Consider the following 19,174-nt stretch of genomic DNA (forward strand, 5'->3'; position numbering starts at 1 on the left):
ATTTTGGGCTTCACCCAATTGGGCTAGGAATAGGATTTAGTTTAGCATTTGAATTCAACACCGCTTAGGATTATTTTCCAAATTCAATCGTGTTTTCGTAATTCAAGTTCTTTTCGACACAAAATTCTAAAATTATTTTTGATTTCATAAATAGTTAAAATATTTAGAATGTAATAAAATAAATATACGTTAATTATATATTTATTTTTAAAATTCGTAAATTCTATTTAAATATAATTAACTATACGTTAAAATATATTAATAACATTTATAAATTTGCGGGGGATTACAGAAGTAAAATCCTCGCCAAGCACTCTCCAAGTCTCCTCGAAGCGATGGAGTAAGAAACGTCTCACATCTATTGGTATTTCATTACTTCTCCCAAATACTATGTAGTTTCGCCAATTCCATATCCACCACACGGTTATTGCAAAATAAGTTGGCCATACCTCCTCATGTTGTCTGTGGTGTGGTGAGTAAGTAAGGTTATTAAAAAGCCATTGTTGGATGTCACCAGTATAAAATCTAGTGGCAGTAGCTGGACCACCCACATGCCTCCATACCTCATTTGCAGCTGTACAATCCCGTAGAATATGGAGGGTAGTCTCTTCCTCCGCACCACAGTGAGCACACCTTGGGTCAAGCGCAAGTTGGCGTTTAACCCGGTTAGCATTGCCCATTAGTCTGTCGTGCATAGCCACTTCAACGACTTTAACTCTTTAACTAGAACGTTCGGAACAAGAAGGTTAGTCACTTCGACGCCATATATTTTTTTAGGGGAAAAAAAATAAACAAAAAACAAAAATCTCACCTGGCCTTTGACCCCTTCCTCTTTCATCTGAAATAGAGTTTTCTGAGAAAGGCCTCCTACCTTCCTCTTTCATCTCTGACTGCCATTTCACTCTATCGCCTCCTTTTCGTCTCTATCTTCCTTCACACTTCCCACTACTATTCTCTCTCCTCTTTTCTTCTTCTTCTCACTTTCGATCCGCCATTTTCTCCACAACCATCAAACCCTAATCAAAACCCTCAATTACATTTTTATTACGGCAAGAATGGACAATTCTCCGCCGGATCCAGACCGAATCGCATAGTCCTTCCTCTTTAAACCCTCCAAAAAAAGCAGTATCTTGTAGGTGTGTTACCACCTTTAATCGGCGGCGCCTCTGCCAACCACCTCTCCATTTCTGCTGCTGCTGTTCTAGGTATTATCTACTTATTTTGTATCGAAATATTTGAATTTCTCTGTTGATTATATTTGTATTTTTTATTGCTTCAAAATTTGTAATTTTCTGATATGATAGAATCAATTAGGTAGGGTTTTTGTTAGCTTCGTTTCGGTGTTGGCTTATGTCTGATTACTCTATACCTACTTCATAACTCTACTTGAAGCTCGTATTATTCTTTGAGATTCTTGATGGTCTGGTTACTACTTACTAGTTTTACCAATGAAACAAAGTACTTAGATAGAGTTAGGAGTTAGTTAACTGGAGTTTTCATAATTCTACTTGAAATTCGTATTATCCTTTTCTCCCCGGGCCCAAGGCGGGCGCCCCTCCGCCGCCATGGTTCAGGGACGGGCTTGACCCAGGTCATAGAGAACAATCAACTGAACTTGGAATGCTAATTTTTGTAAGAACTTTTTTGTTTTTTGATTACTGGTATCTTTCAATATACTCCAATGGTTTTGGGATTTGGAAGTTTAAACACAAAAATTAAATTAATTTCTAACAAAGTTATGACCTTCTATACCCAACCTTTTAGCCGTAGTTACTCATAGCGACGTCTGCTAGTGTTCAGCTGGTTCTCTCTGACTCTATCCCTAGGTTTTATTTTATAGTGAAAGTGAGTTTGGTCTAATGTCTGCATCCTATGTGTGAAAGTTTCATAGAGAGCATTTGGTGACATACTCACACGAACGTCGTCTTGGGGTGTTTGGTTTAAATTTGTGATGAAAACATATCTTCCAGATACTAATATCATATGTGATTTCTGTTGCTGAATTCTTGTATAACAGAAAGCTTTCCTTTTGCTGGCAGGGTTGATTGGTAGAGTTTCAAGTTATAGTAGCTTAAAGCACTCCATACTTGTGTTTGTTAAAGATCTGGGGCTTTGAATGTCATGTTGGCAGGCTTGTAGCCTTTTTTCTTGAGATTGAATATGGTGCATTTTCAAGCTACTATTTCTTTGCTGCAATCCTCATGGTATTTGGCGATGAGGTTGAATTTACATTAAGTGAAATTTCCTGATACTTGAACACTTACCATGGAACCTCCAAATGAATATACGCAATTTTACCACAATTATGTAGCAACTGGTAATGAGGAAGTTCATCCTGTCTCTGAGAGGTTTATGCAAGATGCTACAAACTGCATAAACATGAACATGAGACCTCCAGAGAGTAGTGCAGCGGAAGTCAAGCCAGTTCATAATTTTTCCATACAGACAGGAGAGGAGTTCGCTCTTGAGTTTATGCGCGATCGTGTTCTTCCACGCAAACCTGAAGTCTCAAAGGCAGTTAACGATCCACATCGTGCAACAAGCTATATGGATCTAAAAGGTATTTTAGGTATCAGTCATACTGGGTCTGAAAGTGGATCAGATGTTTCTATGCTTGCATTATCAGAAAAAGTCCCCAAAGAGTTTGACAGAAAGAACCCATCACTGTATGAGGGAAAATCTACCCATGGATCAATGCAAACAATACGCCGAAATTCCTCAGCATATGGAAGTAGTCGAGGTTTGCATGGCTATGCTTCATCTGGAACATCAGATGGTTCATCAATGAAAATAAAGGTTCTCTGCAGCTTTGGCGGTAAGGTCTTACCTCGTCCAAGTGATGGAAAGCTTCGATATGTTGGGGGTGAGACACGCATCATACGCATAAACAAAGATATATCTTGGCAGGAGCTCAAGCAGAAAACATGCGCGATGTTAGATGGTCCTCATACCATTAAGTATCAGCTTCCAGGGGAAGATCTTGATGCTCTGGTGTCAGTCTCTAGTGAAGAAGACCTGCAGAATATGATGGAAGAGTGTAATATTTTGGGAAATGGAGAAGCGGCAAAAAAACTCCGGTTATTTCTGTTTACCTCAAATGATTTGGAGGAAGCTCATTATAGTATGAGTGGTGGGGGTGTTGATTCTGAGTTTCAGTATGTTGTTGCTGTGAATTGCATGGAGATGGGAAGTAGAAAACACTCAGGCATGCATGATATAGCAAACTCTTCAGCAAATGATTTAGATGCATTAATGGGCCAGAATGCTGACAGGGGTCTTAACAGTGTAGCAGGCGTAGTTGGAGTAAGCAGTTCGTCTCATGGTGGAGGTGCTGTTCCATCAACAGGAATACTACCTTCCCAGCCAATACTACCTGGATCTGCCAACAGTTATCCACCTCATCCTCATCAGTTTCAAGGACAGACGACTCACGTTGAAGATTCAAAGGGGTATCCGCTGCATGGTGGCCACGGCGTTCATCTCTCTGCACACTTGCCTCAGGAGGAAAGTAATTCTGTTATATTACAACATGGACTGTCAACAAATCTTCAGAAAACAACGGAAGCTCAGGTATGTGTAGATAGATTTGGAATGAAGTATGAAACATTATAATGTAGAATATTTAATATCTGATGATTCTGGCATCAAATTATTTGATTATTGTAATGGATTTGCCTCAAACTTGATCATGTTCTTTTACAATCTTATCAGGGTGACAAAAAGGGTAATCTTCCTGCTGAAGAAGCATCTGGATCCACGTTCAACAATGGTTTAGTGAAAGAATTCTCAGATCTACCTCCAAAAGGTGAAAAAAGGCACAAGGAACCTATCCTGACCGCTCAATCTGGTACTGTGCATTTACCACGGGTTTCTGAGCCGACCAATCCTGAAACTTCCCAACCGTTTGACTTTGCATACACTTCCGAACATGCCCACTCAGAACCTAATTCATTGAATATGAACCACAGTGAAATTTCTGCAGCCTCGAGGCCTTATCTCTCAGTGAACATACCTAGGGAACAGGGAGATATTCTGAGTCGGCTAACTAAGTCTGATGACTCACTCAATGCTCAATTCCTCATGTCACATTCAAATATTTCAGTTGGTCAGGAGGATCTGGTCACAGAGTCATCTGGAAAATTGCAGAACATGAATGTGATAGCAGAGTCTGTCATCCATACTGGCTCTAAAATGGTTGACAGTGAAGGGGCTAAGTTTTCAGCAGATAAGGACAGTGTGTCAAGTGCACTTGAAGTTAATCCATTTGTTGAACGTAACTCTGAAGCACCCCTTCCAGACAATAACCATAAGGGGAACCTTGTTGATAGAGGTGAAGTCGAGCACGCACGCAGTGATGTTAGTAAACCATCTAATAGCGAGCGGCATGATCGTGCTTCTGCTCACCCTGAGTACAAATGGGCCGATGAAGCTGGACAAAATTCCACCAGTAATGCTGCTGAGAGCATCCTTATAGATATCAATGACCGATTTCCTCGTGATCTGCTATCAGATATATTCTCGAAAGCTATTCTGTCTGAGGAATCATCTAGCATTAACCAGTTGCCGCATGATGGGGCTGGCTTGAGCATGAATCTTGAGAACCATGAACCAAAGCACTGGTCTTTCTTTCAAAATCTGGCCAAGGATGATTTTCGGAAAGATGTTTCTTTGATGGATCAGGATCATCCCATTTATTCATCCGGACTTGCCAAAGTTGATGGAGAAGGTCCTGGAGTTTACCAGTTCACACCTGTATCAACAGATGGGATTCCCTCGAGTCATGTTGATTCTCGCATGTTTAGTGAATATGGTCACATAGAGTTGCCTGATGCTGTTTTAGCTGATCAGGAAGTCTCTACGTCAGATTATAACCCCTCTTTGGCAAAATGTAGTGAAGCTGTCCAATATGATGGTGTTGGGGCTCCATACTCGGATTATGAGGTAAGATAGCGAGTTTGCATGCGATATAATATTCTAATGAGATGTGTTTGGATGTGTATATATTAAGAAAGTTTCTAACTGATTTAATTTTTCCAGGAAGCAAAAGAGGAGACCAAGTATGTTGGTCTTCCTCCTCTAGGTCCTCTTGTGGACTTTGACATTAGTACCTTGCAGGTATCATCTTGACTTTACATGTATTGATTTGTTCATTTTCTGGTAAGAATACTAAAATTTTATCGCTTTCCACAAACAATTTAAAACCTTAAGGTGATCCTTGGATAGAGAAAATGTTCTAGGAAGAAATATTAAAACCAAGGAAAACCAACTTGCATGTATTGATTCTTTGATAGTAGATTTTAGCAGAATTCAGATGTTAAATCAATTTTCTTTTATTGAAGTGGAGAAATGTCTTTTAAGATGTGAAGTTCACTTTGCTTGAGAATGGTATCAGAAATATGAGCTGACAACCACTATGCTTTACACACTTCTCTTGAGTTCTCACCTTACTTTCTGAAACCTCGTAATTTTAGATATTTGAATGACACGTCTCCGTCATATGGATCTATTATGTCAATATAAGGTCTGATTTTATCCAAATTTTTAATTTTGTGAATTAGAAACTGTCACCAGAGAAATCTTTTTCCCGTATTGAGTTTGAAGTGTCGCATTTTACGCTGGAAAGTTTGGTCCTTTGGTGGAGTAGAAATGAAATACATTTCTGTGATAAAAAGAGCAAAACTAGCCAACATAATTGAAATGATAGAAGCCTCCTGAAGATGTTGGTGCTAATTGCATTAGAATTTAGACATCTTTTCAATAGCAAGAGCTTCCTTTATTCCCTCATGTAAATATGTGGAAATCTTGTTGAATTATATTGTGATTGTTAAATACTAGATGACATAATGAACTGTTTTTTGTGACTATAAACTGTAATGTTCAAGTGTTAATCTTAGGATCAAATCTAATGGTTTCAATTCCATTCTCATTACTTAATTTCACCATTCAAAGTAAGGAGTTAATGAGCTAATGAAGTTGCATTGTGAAAAATGATTGTCGAAGTTCATTATAGCACATGAAAGTGTTATAAAAACTCCATTGTAGGAAATTTCTCCCTAGATGGTAAAAGTGATCTTCTATTCTTCGAATATAAACTTTCCACTGCTATCATGAGTCTAACACTCTAACTGGCTTTATGGCTAGGCACAATACCTAGAATCTTATTATATTTTATCATATTTATTGTCCATAAGGCCTTAAGGGTGCTTATAGAGCTCCCTTAGAGGATTTACATAAAATTCTTACCCCTTATTCACAAGGGTACCGACAGGATCACACATAAACCCAAAAGCAAGCGGAGAACTTAGATGCCTTTTGCCTTTTAGAAATCCTTGTAAAGTCTGCCTGGATGTTGATTTCTAACATTACTTGTCAAGAGGCCGGGAAATTCTTTATTGTACACCTCCAATTTCGCCAATTACATAAGGTACCCCCTAACATTCCTGACCTTGCCCCTCCGCTTCCCATTCCTTTTCCACTTGGAATTCGCCAGTGATAGTTCTTCGAAAGACGTGAACCACGACCGGAGTTTGATAGAGCATCCAGGAACAAGAAGATTCAATCGGACGACCCGACTACCATCCTCTTTGTTAATGACAAGTGAAAACCCCAAAGTCCGAAACTGAGTCCTTAGACAGGAAACTTGGCCCTTTCAATGGAGTCCTAAAACTTAATCCCCAGCGCTGAAACTGCTTCCCTCCCTCGTATTCTGTTTTACTCCCGAACCTAGTTTCTCTTTTACCTTACTGCAGCTTGAAACTCCTTTACCTTCCTCCGGCTTATCACTCATCTAAACCAAAAATGAAAAAGGTACTAGTGGAGACAAAATTCTTATCTGCCCAATAAAAAGCAGTTTGGTAGTTCCCCAGTGGCATGTCTCTGAGCCTGGTTTTCTTTCTGTGGATCTTGTCGTTGAGGCAACTTAGCCAACCTTCAACGAGAGGGCTACATCTAATCCCGTGATATAAAGAGCTCTATTTATAAATATATCAGCAGACTCATCGAAGACTCATAGTCTTCTCTTTCTTACTCTTAAGCTGGGGGCGATCCGTCAGAATTTAATGAAGGGCAGGTTTGGAACCCTTTACAAGGTGCTGGTTGTTGCTCGCTGGTGTGTCCATCAGTTTACTTGCTTTTGAATTTGTAATCAGCTACCACCATATTTGGGCCAGAGCACCGTTGGTCTTCTACTTATTCACCCTGCTGCTGCTCACCAACACTGTCAGACCACCCAATGGTTACCATTGTGTTTCTCTTTTCCTCTGTCACCACCGCTCATTTCTTTGTTCCTCTGTCTGTTGGGGATAATCAGGATATTTGTTTGTGGTTATTTTTGTGTATGGGTGGTTGGTTCAAATATGAAGACAACAGAGGACAAAGAAAACGAGTTATGGAAAACGGAAGGAAGGGGATGGGGAGTGATTATTTGACGGTTTTCTGACGATTGAATTTCTGAGGTTGTGAAACTCAACCCTCATGGAGTCATGGGTACCACGTGAACATTGTTCTTGGGTACCATATGTTAATGGCAAATACTAAAGGGGTACCGTATGAAATTTCTCAGTTTATCTTTACAGATGAGTCTGAATGATAGATCAGCCCTCATCTTCCATAACTGAATTCAATTTCCTCTTGCAATTGATATACTAACCTGTTGTTATATTGTTTTCAATACTTCTTGCCACTTGAATATCATGCATTTTGCTTGCATAGCCTTGTCATCCATGGATGAAATCACACCAATTAAACATATTTTTCTTATAATAATATTACTAATTTTTTGATATGTAAGTTTGCCTCCATATTTGCTGGTTATAGATTGATATTGATACTTAGTGAAACAGGTTAATAGTGTCTTGGTAATGCTAGATCTGTTTAACTTTCATAACATTCATCCAATTGTTTTTCTGTTGTACATGTAGATCATAAAAAACGATGATCTTGAAGAGCTTAGAGAACTGGGTTCTGGAACTTTTGGCACTGTATATCATGGAAAATGGAGGGGAACAGACGTTGCTATTAAGCGAATAAAGAAAAGTTGTTTCACTGGTCGATCATCAGAGCAAGAAAGATTGGTACCTTATTCTTTATTACTAGTTCCTACTTATGAGTCTTCTTTCTTTATTATTTGCCCGCAAAAGATAACTAACACCCTTAAGTTTCAATATAATTTTTTCTGCAAACCTCTTTTTTTCTTTTCTTTTCCTGGTAGTATAATGTCACATGTCTTATGGCAATGTTTTTTGCTTTCTGCTACTTTAAGGTAAGAAGAATATTTAAAAAGGGACCAAAATGTAACGAGTTTTCCTACTCTGTCCAGATATTAATTAACTGATCCTCTGTACTACTCCCTCCGTCCCTATTTGTTAGCCCTATATTCTATTTCGGTGCATCTCTTAAAGATTGCACCATTTACCCCACTTGCATACTCCCATAAAAGTGAAAGTTAAAGATACCCCCATCTCCTTGCAAAATTTTGGCCCAAATCTTAATATAGCACATTTTGCCTATGGGGCAAACATTAAAAGACTATGGGAGTACTAATCAATAAGAAGTTAACAACTGCATGCATAGATTCTGCCATGAGCAGGGTCTTGGGACTTGGGACTTGGGAGGTCATTTGTCCATCTTTTGATGTCCATAGCTAGACCTTATCTAAAATTGTCAAGTTTGGTGGTGTGGCTGCTTCTGTAAGACAACAGAAAAGGTTTTTAGAAGGGAAGTAGTGAACAGATGTAAGTAGTTTCCCTTCAGAAAAGGGAATGGTTTTTTTTTTTACCGAGTTGGGTGTTAGCTGTTTCTGATTTTGCATTTATGTTTTGTAATACTCTTAGACTGCAGAGTTCTGGCATGAAGCTGAAATCCTCTCAAAGCTTCACCATCCAAACGTGGTGGCATTTTATGGTGTTGTGCAAGATGGACCTGGAGGAACATTAGCCACGGTTACAGAGTTTATGGTTGATGGTTCTTTGCGGCATGTTCTTCTTAGGAAGGACAGGTAAAGATACTGGCTCCTCTATTAGCTTTATAACCTTTCTTAAGAGTAGTGACTAACTGCATCTTTTATTTTGGCTAAAAGGGACAGTGATCCACAACAAATTCTTAAATCTTATATGACTAACCTATCCTTTGTATTCAACGTTTGGATTGCAAATTTTAGGATTTTTGCTAGTGTAGTTTTTGTTTTATTTTGTAAATGTTTGGTCCATTCCCATAGGAGCCAGACAATTTATCACTCTTTGGGCTTTGAATAAATTTGTTGCGGGAGTGAATGGGCTACTCAAAATATTTATCTTATCAGGCTTTTAAATATTCGGGTTTTGCTTCTTTTACAAAAATCAACGTTGTAATGGGTGTATTTTGTTGGCTTATTGCAGTTGCACTAGGATTTATTCTATTTAGTCATTGTAGTTATTTTAGTTTAGTAGGTTCTAGAATTATGTTATTGTTATATACTTAAAGTTTTCGTTGATTGCTTGCGCCATAAGATCTGCTTTTGAACTAGTGACATTTTAACACCAAAATTTTTGTTTCCACAGAAATCCATAAAAAAATGGACTAAATTAAAAATGGCTAACTAAATTGTTTGTAATTAGTTTCTTATCATTATGAGGATTGAGGACACATTGTCCTCTTGGTGTACTTCTCCCGTCCTCTTGAAAAAATTATTTTTTCCTTCCAAAAAGAAATTGTTAGTGCTTATCTCTCACTGTGAAGCAGGAGCAGTTGTTTTTGGTCAAGATTTAATTTGAATTGAATTTCTGATATGCAAACATTTTGTGCATCCAGCTCCCCTCCCCACATTTCAATATGGTGGGAGCCTTTTTAGAAGCACTGTGTACTTTTAATGTTGGTCTATTGATCTGTTACTTGGGTCCAAACTGGTATTTTGGTGTAGTTTTGTACGGTCTTTTCAGTTTTAGAGGAACGAGGAGTCAAGTTCTTTGAAATTTGAAATCTGTGTCGTAGTAATGGTTTATTGTTTCTTGATTATTCTTAGGCAGTTCACCGATCTTATCTATCCACTTTTCTTCCTTAATGTCGTATTATTTAGGCATCTGGACCGCCGCAAACGACTTATAATTGCAATGGATGCTGCATTTGGAATGGAATATTTACATTCGAAAAATATTGTGCATTTTGATTTGAAGTGTGACAATTTGCTTGTGAATTTGAAAGACCCTTCACGGCCCATTTGCAAGGTATCATTTTTTGTAAAAAGCAACACTTTGTTTAACAAAATTCTACCCTTTTTAAGGGCCACATGATGGAAATTTTAAATTTTTATTCTCAGTACTAAACAGCTTATTATATCTGGTATTCTACAAATAGGTTGGTGATTTCGGTTTATCAAAAATCAAGCGAAATACATTAGTTTCTGGAGGAGTAAGAGGAACTCTCCCATGGATGGCCCCTGAACTTCTGAATGGAAGTAGCAGCAAGGTCTCTGAGAAGGTAATTTTATATCCTCTCATTTCATTTTGGTGAAGCTCTGTGGCCTGGTTTCCTATGACCCCATTTGTTGTTATTGTTGTTATCTGTGGCCTGGATAAAGTCTACTTTGCGTTCAGTCAACTCAAGCTTCTTCAACATAAACAGTCGAATCAGTACTATGACACTATTTTAAGTATGATTTGTCTGACTAGTTTGTGTTTTCTGGATCAGGTCGATGTGTTTTCTTTTGGTATTGTACTATGGGAAATCCTCACCGGTGAAGAACCCTATGCCAACATGCATTATGGTGCCATTATAGGTATGTGTACATTGTTCTCTTTTCTGATATCCTCCGCAATGGTAGTTGCAACTACTCCTGCCAGCTTTTCTTTTGTGCTCGAGACTTACTGTAAATACTCCCTCCAGTCCCAGTTAAGGTTCCTGTTTCTGAACAAATATTTAGCAGAGAAATAATAGTGGGGTTTTTTAATGTACTTTTATTTTTTGGTGAAAAAAGAACTTAATATGTTTACCAAACTCAACGAATAATAGTGGGGTATAGTTTAATGTACTTTTATTTTTTGGTGAGAGAAAGTGGGGTTTTGTTGATTGAAGGTGATTAAAAAAAATTTCCTGATAATTTAATATGTTTACCAAACTCATTGAGAATATGGAACATTATTTGGGGACAAACATTTTGTGAGGTACGGGAATTGTTGGGAGTTTGGGACAGGAGGGAATAATATCCTAAAGTTGGAATACATTATACAACCACTTTTTGTGAAATAACGCGTAAAAATAGTCGAGCTTCCTATTGGGTCGGAGTTTGTTGTGATTTGTGCAGCATCCAACTCCGACCCACCTCCTTTTGTGCTGTCGGTTTTATTTTCCAAATTGGATTGAGTCAGATTGTTCTCTTTCAAATTAGGTTGGACTTTTTAAGATTTGGGTTTGGATCAAATCTACCTAGTCATATGTTACCTCTTCTTTTTTTTTTTAAAATCTGCGGAAATTGATTTTCACGCTTGCCAATGGAACTTCGACCGTTAATATCTTTAATTATCAATAAGAAGTAGATATTTGGAAACTATATATTTAGACGAATATAACAAGTTCCCACATGACTGTGTTTCCTTCTTTCAATCACCGCACTGGTCGAAGTGGAGTATGTGAATAGCTCAAAAGGACAAAGTGTAGATTAAAATGAAAATAGAAATGGAGGGAGTATCTATATCAACCAAATTGGTGTTGGTGTAGCCATGAATTCGTGACAGTGGTGTTGTAGTATAGCTGTGTGGCCTTTCTCAAACTGTTGGTTTTGACAGTTAAATTGTAGACTAAAGTATAATCATCGGACCGTTTCTCGCACAACGACTAATATTTTGTTATGTATTGGTTCAAACTTCTCATGTGCTGCTTTTTTTTATAAACATCAGAACAGCTAGATCAATAATTGATAGTATTAACACGGACTGCCTTTCTGTTTTGAGAGAATGTGCTTGTTAGTGCATGTGTATGATAAGTGACTTCGTATATTTCAATCGGGTCATTGTGTAATGATAGGTCACTTTCGTCCGTTCATTAAATAGTTATGGGAAGGATTAATAAAAGAAAATGAATTTAGGTTATATAGATTTGTAGAATCTGAATTAAGTTCGTGGCTTGTATTGTGACTTGCTCCAAGATCATTAGTATGCCAACGCTATGCCAGCTTCAACAGTTGAAGTTAAACGTTTTTTTTTTTGGTTGTGCTTGTGTTGGTGGCTTGTGTTATGACTTGTGAACAGCTCCATGATCATTAATTCCAACAGCCAACGCTATGCCAACTTCAACAGTTGAAGTTAAACGTCACTTTTATTGGATGTGCTTGTTTCCATATACTTGTATATGTTTGCTGTTTTAAGGTACTACCCTCTCAGGGTTTTTGTTACCGTTCGATTTTCTGCCTCTTGTGCCCTTTTCTTTTCCTTTTGATTTTAGTATTTATTTTGTTTCACATTGTGTTGCTCTTTGGAGAAAAAGGTAACTAAGCTGGAATTTTCATTTATCATAATGTAGGTGGAATTGTGAATAACACGCTGAGGCCCCTTATTCCCAATTACTGTGATGCCGAATGGAGATTGCTAATGGAACAGTGCTGGGCTCCAAATCCTGCTGCTCGACCTTCATTTACAGAAATCGCTGGCAGATTACGTGCGATGGCTGCTGCATGCCCATCTAAAGCTCAGGGTCCAAAAGCATCTCACTAAAATTGTCCCCCATAAGCATCATCTATTTAGTATACTTATTTTCATAGTTAACGATCAGCTTCCCTCAATGTATTTTCCGAAGCAGGAGCTGTATATTCGTTGAAACACATACTGTCAAAGTGTCAATCTTGTTCTAAACTCTTGATTGACTTTGAAGATTCGCAGAACCTCAAATCATTTATTTTGTACAGGAGTGTTTGTGGTCAAATTTGACAACATTAGCATGTAATGCTTTCAGGGGCACTTATTGAGTCATTTTGAAATCAAGTGTACCTGTTAGTGTTAACTTGAATAAATTGTGTGTTACGGATGAATAAAGATGTGAGGACAAAACACGCAAGAGAAATCAGCAAGTCTTGTGTGTGACACGCCATACCATCAACTAAGGTATGGCGTGTCGTCGTGTTCACTTAATCGGAATTGTAGGCTTCCTGACCCAAACATATCCAGTTTATGTCAAGTTAGGTATGGGCGGGAATTTATTGATATTGTTGTTAATGGTATGGCTAAAAAAACAAAAACAAAAATAATAAGGTAAATTGTTACAAAGTATACCTAAAGTAGTAAACCCTAAAACCAAAAAAGTAGAAAAGTTAAATAGTAAAATAATTAAAGTTTGGTAAAATTAGACGAATCAGTTTGATCACTTAACACATACAGTCTTTGCTCAAGGGTGATTCTAGTGTGAACATGTATATCGTCAAATGATGGTGTGATAAGTAACCTACTTGTATATTAGGTTTATTCAAATACGAAGTACGGGAATTATAACGTCGCTAGTCATTACTGTTAATTATAACGTCGCTAGTCATTACTGTTAATTATAACGTCGCTAGTCATTACAGTTAGTTAGACGTTAAGTTATACTCCGTACAGATTGTTTGTCCTTAACCTTTCAGGATTAGTATACCTTTTTACTACTTTGTATAAATAAATAAAAACCTAGTCTAAATCACTTTCTTTTAACTGGTAATCACTTTCTAATCTCATTCACCACGTTCATTGTATTGACAAATTAGAATTTCTTACTCCGTAATAGTAATCACTAATTCACGAGAAACTCAATCATCTTTTTTCTTCTTCGCCGTTTTTTACTGAAAAATCGGCCAGATATTTTTTACCCCTTAACTAATTCACCCTATTCACCCTCACTAACGCCGACATTTTTTACCCTAAGCCAATCCACGGCCCTTACTCAAAAAAAACATTCACCCTAGCCGGCGCCACCACTACTCCCTGTCGGCGCCACCACTACCACCGCACACACACAATCACCACCGCCATTTTCGCGCAAATCTACAGAATTATGGACGGTTCGTCGGAGAAGCTTCCAATAGAAGGAGAGCGCAACGTTTTAGTGACTAGTGCTCTCCCATATGTCAATAATGTGCCACATCTAGGGAACATAATAGGATCAGTGCTGAGCGCCGATGTATTCGCGAGATTTTGTCGACTGAGGGGCCATAACGTGTTGTTCGTTAGTGGGACGGACGAGTATGGCACGACCACTGAGGTCCGGGCAGCCATGGAGAATGTCTCACCCAGGGAAATCTGTGACAAATACCATCCCCTTCACAGGGCTATTTACGAGTGGTTTGACATTAGCTTTGATCAATTCGGCCGTACTTCTACACCAGAACACACTGTCGTTTGTCACGAGGTTTTCAATTCACTGTTTCGCAACAACCTCTTGACGGAGCAGACAATTGAACAGGTTTTTTATTTTCAATTTTTTAGGGTTTGAGTTGCTGTTCAATTGTGCAATATTGTGTGTTGTATTTTGTAATTGATTCTTGCTTTTAAGGAACTTTTTTTAGGGTTTGAGTTAGTGTCCAATTGTGCCCAATTGTTTGTTGTATTTTATAATTAATGCTTGCTTGTCTGTAAATTGAACAGATTTTTTTATTTTTAAGGAATATTTTCTAGGGTTTGAGTTAGTATTCAATTGTGTCCAACTGTTTGTGCCTTTATTTTATAATTTCAATATTGTACGAAGTACTTTGCCATTGAGGACTCCTCCATCAGTCGATTTTGCTTGGCTGTGAGTCGATTTAGCTTGGCCATGAGTTGATTTAGCTCACTCTCAAGTCGATTAAGTTCACCACGAGTCAATTTAGCTCTGCCATGACTCGATTTAGCTCTATCTAGGTCACATGTGGATTAATTTCGCTCGTTTACGAGTCAATTCATTTCGCTCGTTTATAAGTCGGTTAATTTGGCTCGGTCTTGAGTCGATTTATTTCACCCCGAGTCAATTTAGCTCTGTGATGACTCAATTTATCTCTTGCTCGGTCACATGTTGATTAATTTAGCTCGGTCATGAGTATCCTATAAATGTAATTAGAACTTAGAAGTTGTAATTAGATTGACCCGTAGAATCTAATTAGGAGTTGTAATTAGTTGTAGGAGGAACTCTATGCCTCAAGTGACTTGTGTCCATATGGACACAAGTGGCTCGTATTAGTACTCATTAATTTGGTATTGGTATACCAATACATTTCCAAGAAGTACCAATATAAATAATTGCGTTTTTGGTAGTGAAATAATATCTGTTGTTACTAAAAGTAATTGTATTTGCGTCACTTGCGTCCACTGGAGGTTTAGCATTCCTCCTACAACTAAGATTGACCCATTAAGTTTTCAGATGTTAGCCCCCTACATTGACCCGCAGAGATCTAGTTAGGAGTAGTATTCATTAATATTCTACTTGCATCCAATTTTACAGACTTGAAGTTGATCACTTATTAGTTTTTTGGTGATCTTTTCTTTGGCAGTTGTATTGTGAGGATTGCTTAAAGTTCTTGGCGGATAGTCTTGTTGAAGGCAACTGCCCTCACTGTCATGCGTCCTGTAAAGGCGATCAATGTGAGACCTGTAGTGCGTTTTTGAATGCTCGTGATTTATTAAACCCTATCTGCAAGATTTGTCAGAGTTCGACCCCAGCACTTCGCACCACAGACCATTTGTTTCTACAACTAGCTTCTGTGCAGAGGGACGTGCATGCCCTCTCTGAAAGAATTGCGTTTTCTAATCAACTAGCAGTGACCACAACAAAAAATCTTGTCAATTTGGAAAACAAACTCCCACCAAAGTGCATTACCCGTGATCTGAAATGGGGGGTTCCTGTTCCCGTTGAAAAATTCAAAGAGAAGGTATATAATATTATAATGCATGAAATGAAATTCCAAATTTCGATTTGTTTGGTTTCTGACGGTTCCTTGTTTCTCTGTACCAGGTGATGTATGTTTGGTTCGATGCTCCCCTCGGTTATATTTCCATCACAAAGTGTCATACATCCAAGTGGGAGCTGTGGTGGAAAAATCCAAAGAATGTCGAGCTACACCTTTTCATGGGGAAAGACAATGTTCCTTTTCATTCGGTACTAATTTTATCTTTGCCTCCATTTATTCTTTTATTATGCTTCCACAAATATAAATTGCCTGATCACCACCCTTTCTTCAGGTTCATTTCCCTTCGTATTTGACTGGCACTGGGGAAAATTGGACCCTTCCTCATTCAATACATGCTACTCACTTTCTCTTATATGGAGCAGGTTCCTTCTCGAATCTTGCAATTTTTTCTAGCATCATTTGCTTGCTACATCTTCAGATAATACAAAACCAAATTTCCATTTGTTGTAGTATTAACTTTTGTTTTGATTTTGATGCCTTTTTCAGGAAAGTTTTCCAAGAGCAAGGGTATTGGTGTTTTTGGTGATGAAGCGAAAAACACAAATATACCTGTGGAAGTATGGAGATACTATTTGATTAGTGTTAGACCGGAGGTAAGTTTTCTTTGTTACCCCCCTCTTTCTGAAGCTCTGCGTTCAGGTTTGGACATTGGTGAGAAAATACATGTGCACATTCAGATCATTTGCTAGTTGCATTGCTGATGAATTACATTTTCAGGCATCTGATTCAAGATTTTCTTGGGAGGACTTACAAGCAAAACTTAACAGCGAGCTTGCTGATAATTTGGGTAACTTCATGAATCGTGTGCTCACCTTTGTTGCTAAGCCCCCTGGTAAAGACATCTCTTGTTTATTCTCTTTGTGCTTCATTATGTCGTATATATATTCATTCAAAAAGGTGTGATCTAACACTCTATCCGTCCACTATCATATTGGTTGATTGAATCTTTGTGAAGTTCCTAATATATATGAAGTGGAGCATTTAAAATGCTACAAATTATAACGATGATTGAGTGGAAGTTCATCATAACAATGAAGATATCTTTTTCGTTTTACTAGTTCTATTCATGTCAGATGTAACTCGGACTGTTGTGCTGGTGATGGGTTTTTGTTTTTGATTTTGGGTTGACGAAAGTGATTCTGCATCTGACTTTTGTCTTAATAAAACTGATTTAGATCTATAGTTCGCTATAGATGCTTTTATATGCTACTTATCATCTTAGCATCATCCAATTATTTAAATGATCAAAGGAGAATGCTATGTATCATAATAAAAATCTTATGCAAGATTTATTTAATTTAATTTTGTTATATTCTTTTATCTCTGGAAAAGCCTTTCCACTTCTTTTAACATATTTTTCATTTTTTCAATTCTTTACAGAGAAAGGATATGACTCTACTATCCCTGATGTCTCTGATGTGGTGCTGAGTGAGACAGACATTGACTTTGGTCATTTGCTTAAAAACCATGTGCAAGAGTATGTCAAGGCTTTGGAGAAGGTAGTCTTATGACTTATTGGTTCAACCTTTTTCCTAAAGTACCTTGAGTTCATCTATTGGATTGTCACCTAACTTATTGTTTTCAATGTTCTGTGCCTCAATTGCAGGGTAAGTTGAAGGATGGTCTAAAGGCTGCGATGGCTATTGCTAGTGAGGGGAATCGACATTTCCAGGTATTGACAGTTTCGGCATGGTGTATTCCTTTTCACTTGCTGTTTACCATTATCTCACTGACATTAATATGTTATCACAATTGCATTTTCAGAGAACTAAAGTCTGGAAACTTTTTGTTGAAGATAGATCAAGGTGTTCTTTTGTTGTCAAAACTTTAGTTGGAGCTGTCTGCATTCTTGCATGCCTGCTTCAACCATATATGCCATCATTTACCAGAGGTACACGCGTTTGTTGTGGCTTTTTAATTCTTGAACCCCTGCTTAATTTTCTACAGTAATTTGAACTTGTGGTTGGCAATTTAGGTATTGAAGCAGCTTAAGCTGGAAGTTAACGAGTTTACACTCCATGATGAAGATATTGAAAGGGCTCAAAAGCCTTGGGAAATCGTTCCTGCTGGACATAAAATAGGGAAGCCAAGTCCTTTGTTCAGGAAATTGGTATAATAACTTCACCCTTACCCCGTTTCCTTCTTAACTGTTTGAGCTTACATCTGACTTTCTCACATCATTTAATATTTGTTCAACAGAGCGATAATGATGTCAAAGAACTGGAGAGACGATTTTGTGGCAACCAGACGGACCGGCATGAGGATGTGGTTCTACTCAACAAAAGCAAGTTAAAGGTAAATTATCATTCTTGTTAAACTTAGCCTCCTATGAACGTATATAATGGTATCCATCCAAGTACACATACCCGTGTGTGCCTGAAATCTTTTTTAGACTTGTCGCATGTGTATATTCAATTTCAGTTTTTCAACATTTTGATACACAAATAAAGAAGTTTGTTATAAAGTAAAAGGTAAACAAAAGTAAGATTTTTGTCTAGTATGTTTTGGTCTGTTTTAACAAGAATAGATAACAAGTTACTAAGTTAGTAAGGTGAAGAGAAAGAAGCCTTAGTTACAAAATCCCAGTTTTTTCCGATTAAATAGCGCAGCTGGTTACTAATGTGTAAATCTTGCTGTAATAACAGGTTGGTGTTGCATAATGGGACTGTACCAAACGTCCGAACTGTTAACTTCCCCGCAACGTTACTTTTATCTAACTGGAGGAATTCTGAAAAACTCTCCTAGATTTACAAAAGTTGAGCATCAAGATGTAAAGGGGTAAATATTTTGCTGAGATAGTTTTGACTAAATATTCATGGTTGGTGATGTATATAAATAGCTTCGGATTGACGGTTTAATAGTTATTGATTTGTTATGTTATATAAACGGACTAGTGAGACCACATTTAGGTTATGTTATGTTTGACTTATTTCAGACAAAATAAAATAAGATCAGATAATATAAGTTCAATAAAAATAAGTTTTTTTAAGACATTTTAACACACAAATAAGTTTTTTAGACAAAATAAGTCATTTTTCAGATAAAATAAGTTTTATTAAATGTAGATAAGTTCTGATAAGTACAAATAAAATAAGTTCAGTTAAGTTCAGATAAGTTCAAATAATATAGGTTCAGATATCTGAACTTGAATGAACTTAACTAAACTTGTATTATCTGAACTTTTCAATTGTAAAAATGTGCTTTTAAACCCCCAAAAATTGCTTTTAAATTGAAAAAGGGTTTTTTAATCGTAAAAATGTGCTTTTTACCCTGGTTGTATGTAGAACTACACACAACCGGAGT

General features: G+C 37.5%; 2 protein-coding genes across 3 annotated transcripts; both read left to right on the plus strand.

Annotated features, from left to right (window-relative positions):
* Positions 1–830: 830 nt before the first annotated feature.
* On the plus strand, positions 831–12,947 carry LOC110804430 (uncharacterized). The gene is made up of 10 exons (XM_022010025.2): positions 831–1,205; positions 2,040–3,570; positions 3,712–4,941; positions 5,038–5,115; positions 7,920–8,072; positions 8,832–8,995; positions 10,052–10,199; positions 10,330–10,452; positions 10,663–10,750; positions 12,490–12,947. Exons 2-10 carry the CDS (start codon positions 2,266–2,268, stop codon positions 12,678–12,680), a joined length of 3,480 nt encoding a protein of 1,159 aa, XP_021865717.1. The 5' UTR covers positions 831–1,205; positions 2,040–2,265; the 3' UTR covers positions 12,681–12,947.
* A 765-nt stretch (positions 12,948–13,712) lies between these two features.
* Positions 13,713–18,784, plus strand: LOC110804431 (methionine--tRNA ligase, cytoplasmic). 2 transcript variants are annotated; one of them, XM_022010026.2, is made up of 12 exons: positions 13,713–14,394; positions 15,455–15,832; positions 15,916–16,059; positions 16,143–16,233; positions 16,358–16,464; positions 16,589–16,703; positions 17,252–17,370; positions 17,478–17,543; positions 17,636–17,770; positions 17,847–17,981; positions 18,071–18,166; positions 18,517–18,784. In XM_022010026.2, exons 1-12 carry the CDS (start codon positions 13,987–13,989, stop codon positions 18,529–18,531), a joined length of 1,809 nt encoding a protein of 602 aa, XP_021865718.1. In that variant the 5' UTR covers positions 13,713–13,986; the 3' UTR covers positions 18,532–18,784. The 2 variants fall into 2 exon arrangements, 1 of the variants encoding a protein (XP_021865718.1); XR_008928501.1 differs by having other exon boundaries at positions 13,715–14,394; positions 17,636–17,762.
* Positions 18,785–19,174: the final 390 nt, after the last annotated feature.

This window comes from Spinacia oleracea, chromosome 1 (assembly GCF_020520425.1).
Source record: "Spinacia oleracea cultivar Varoflay chromosome 1, BTI_SOV_V1, whole genome shotgun sequence".
In the NCBI taxonomy this organism is placed as follows: Eukaryota; Viridiplantae; Streptophyta; class Magnoliopsida; order Caryophyllales; family Amaranthaceae; genus Spinacia; species Spinacia oleracea.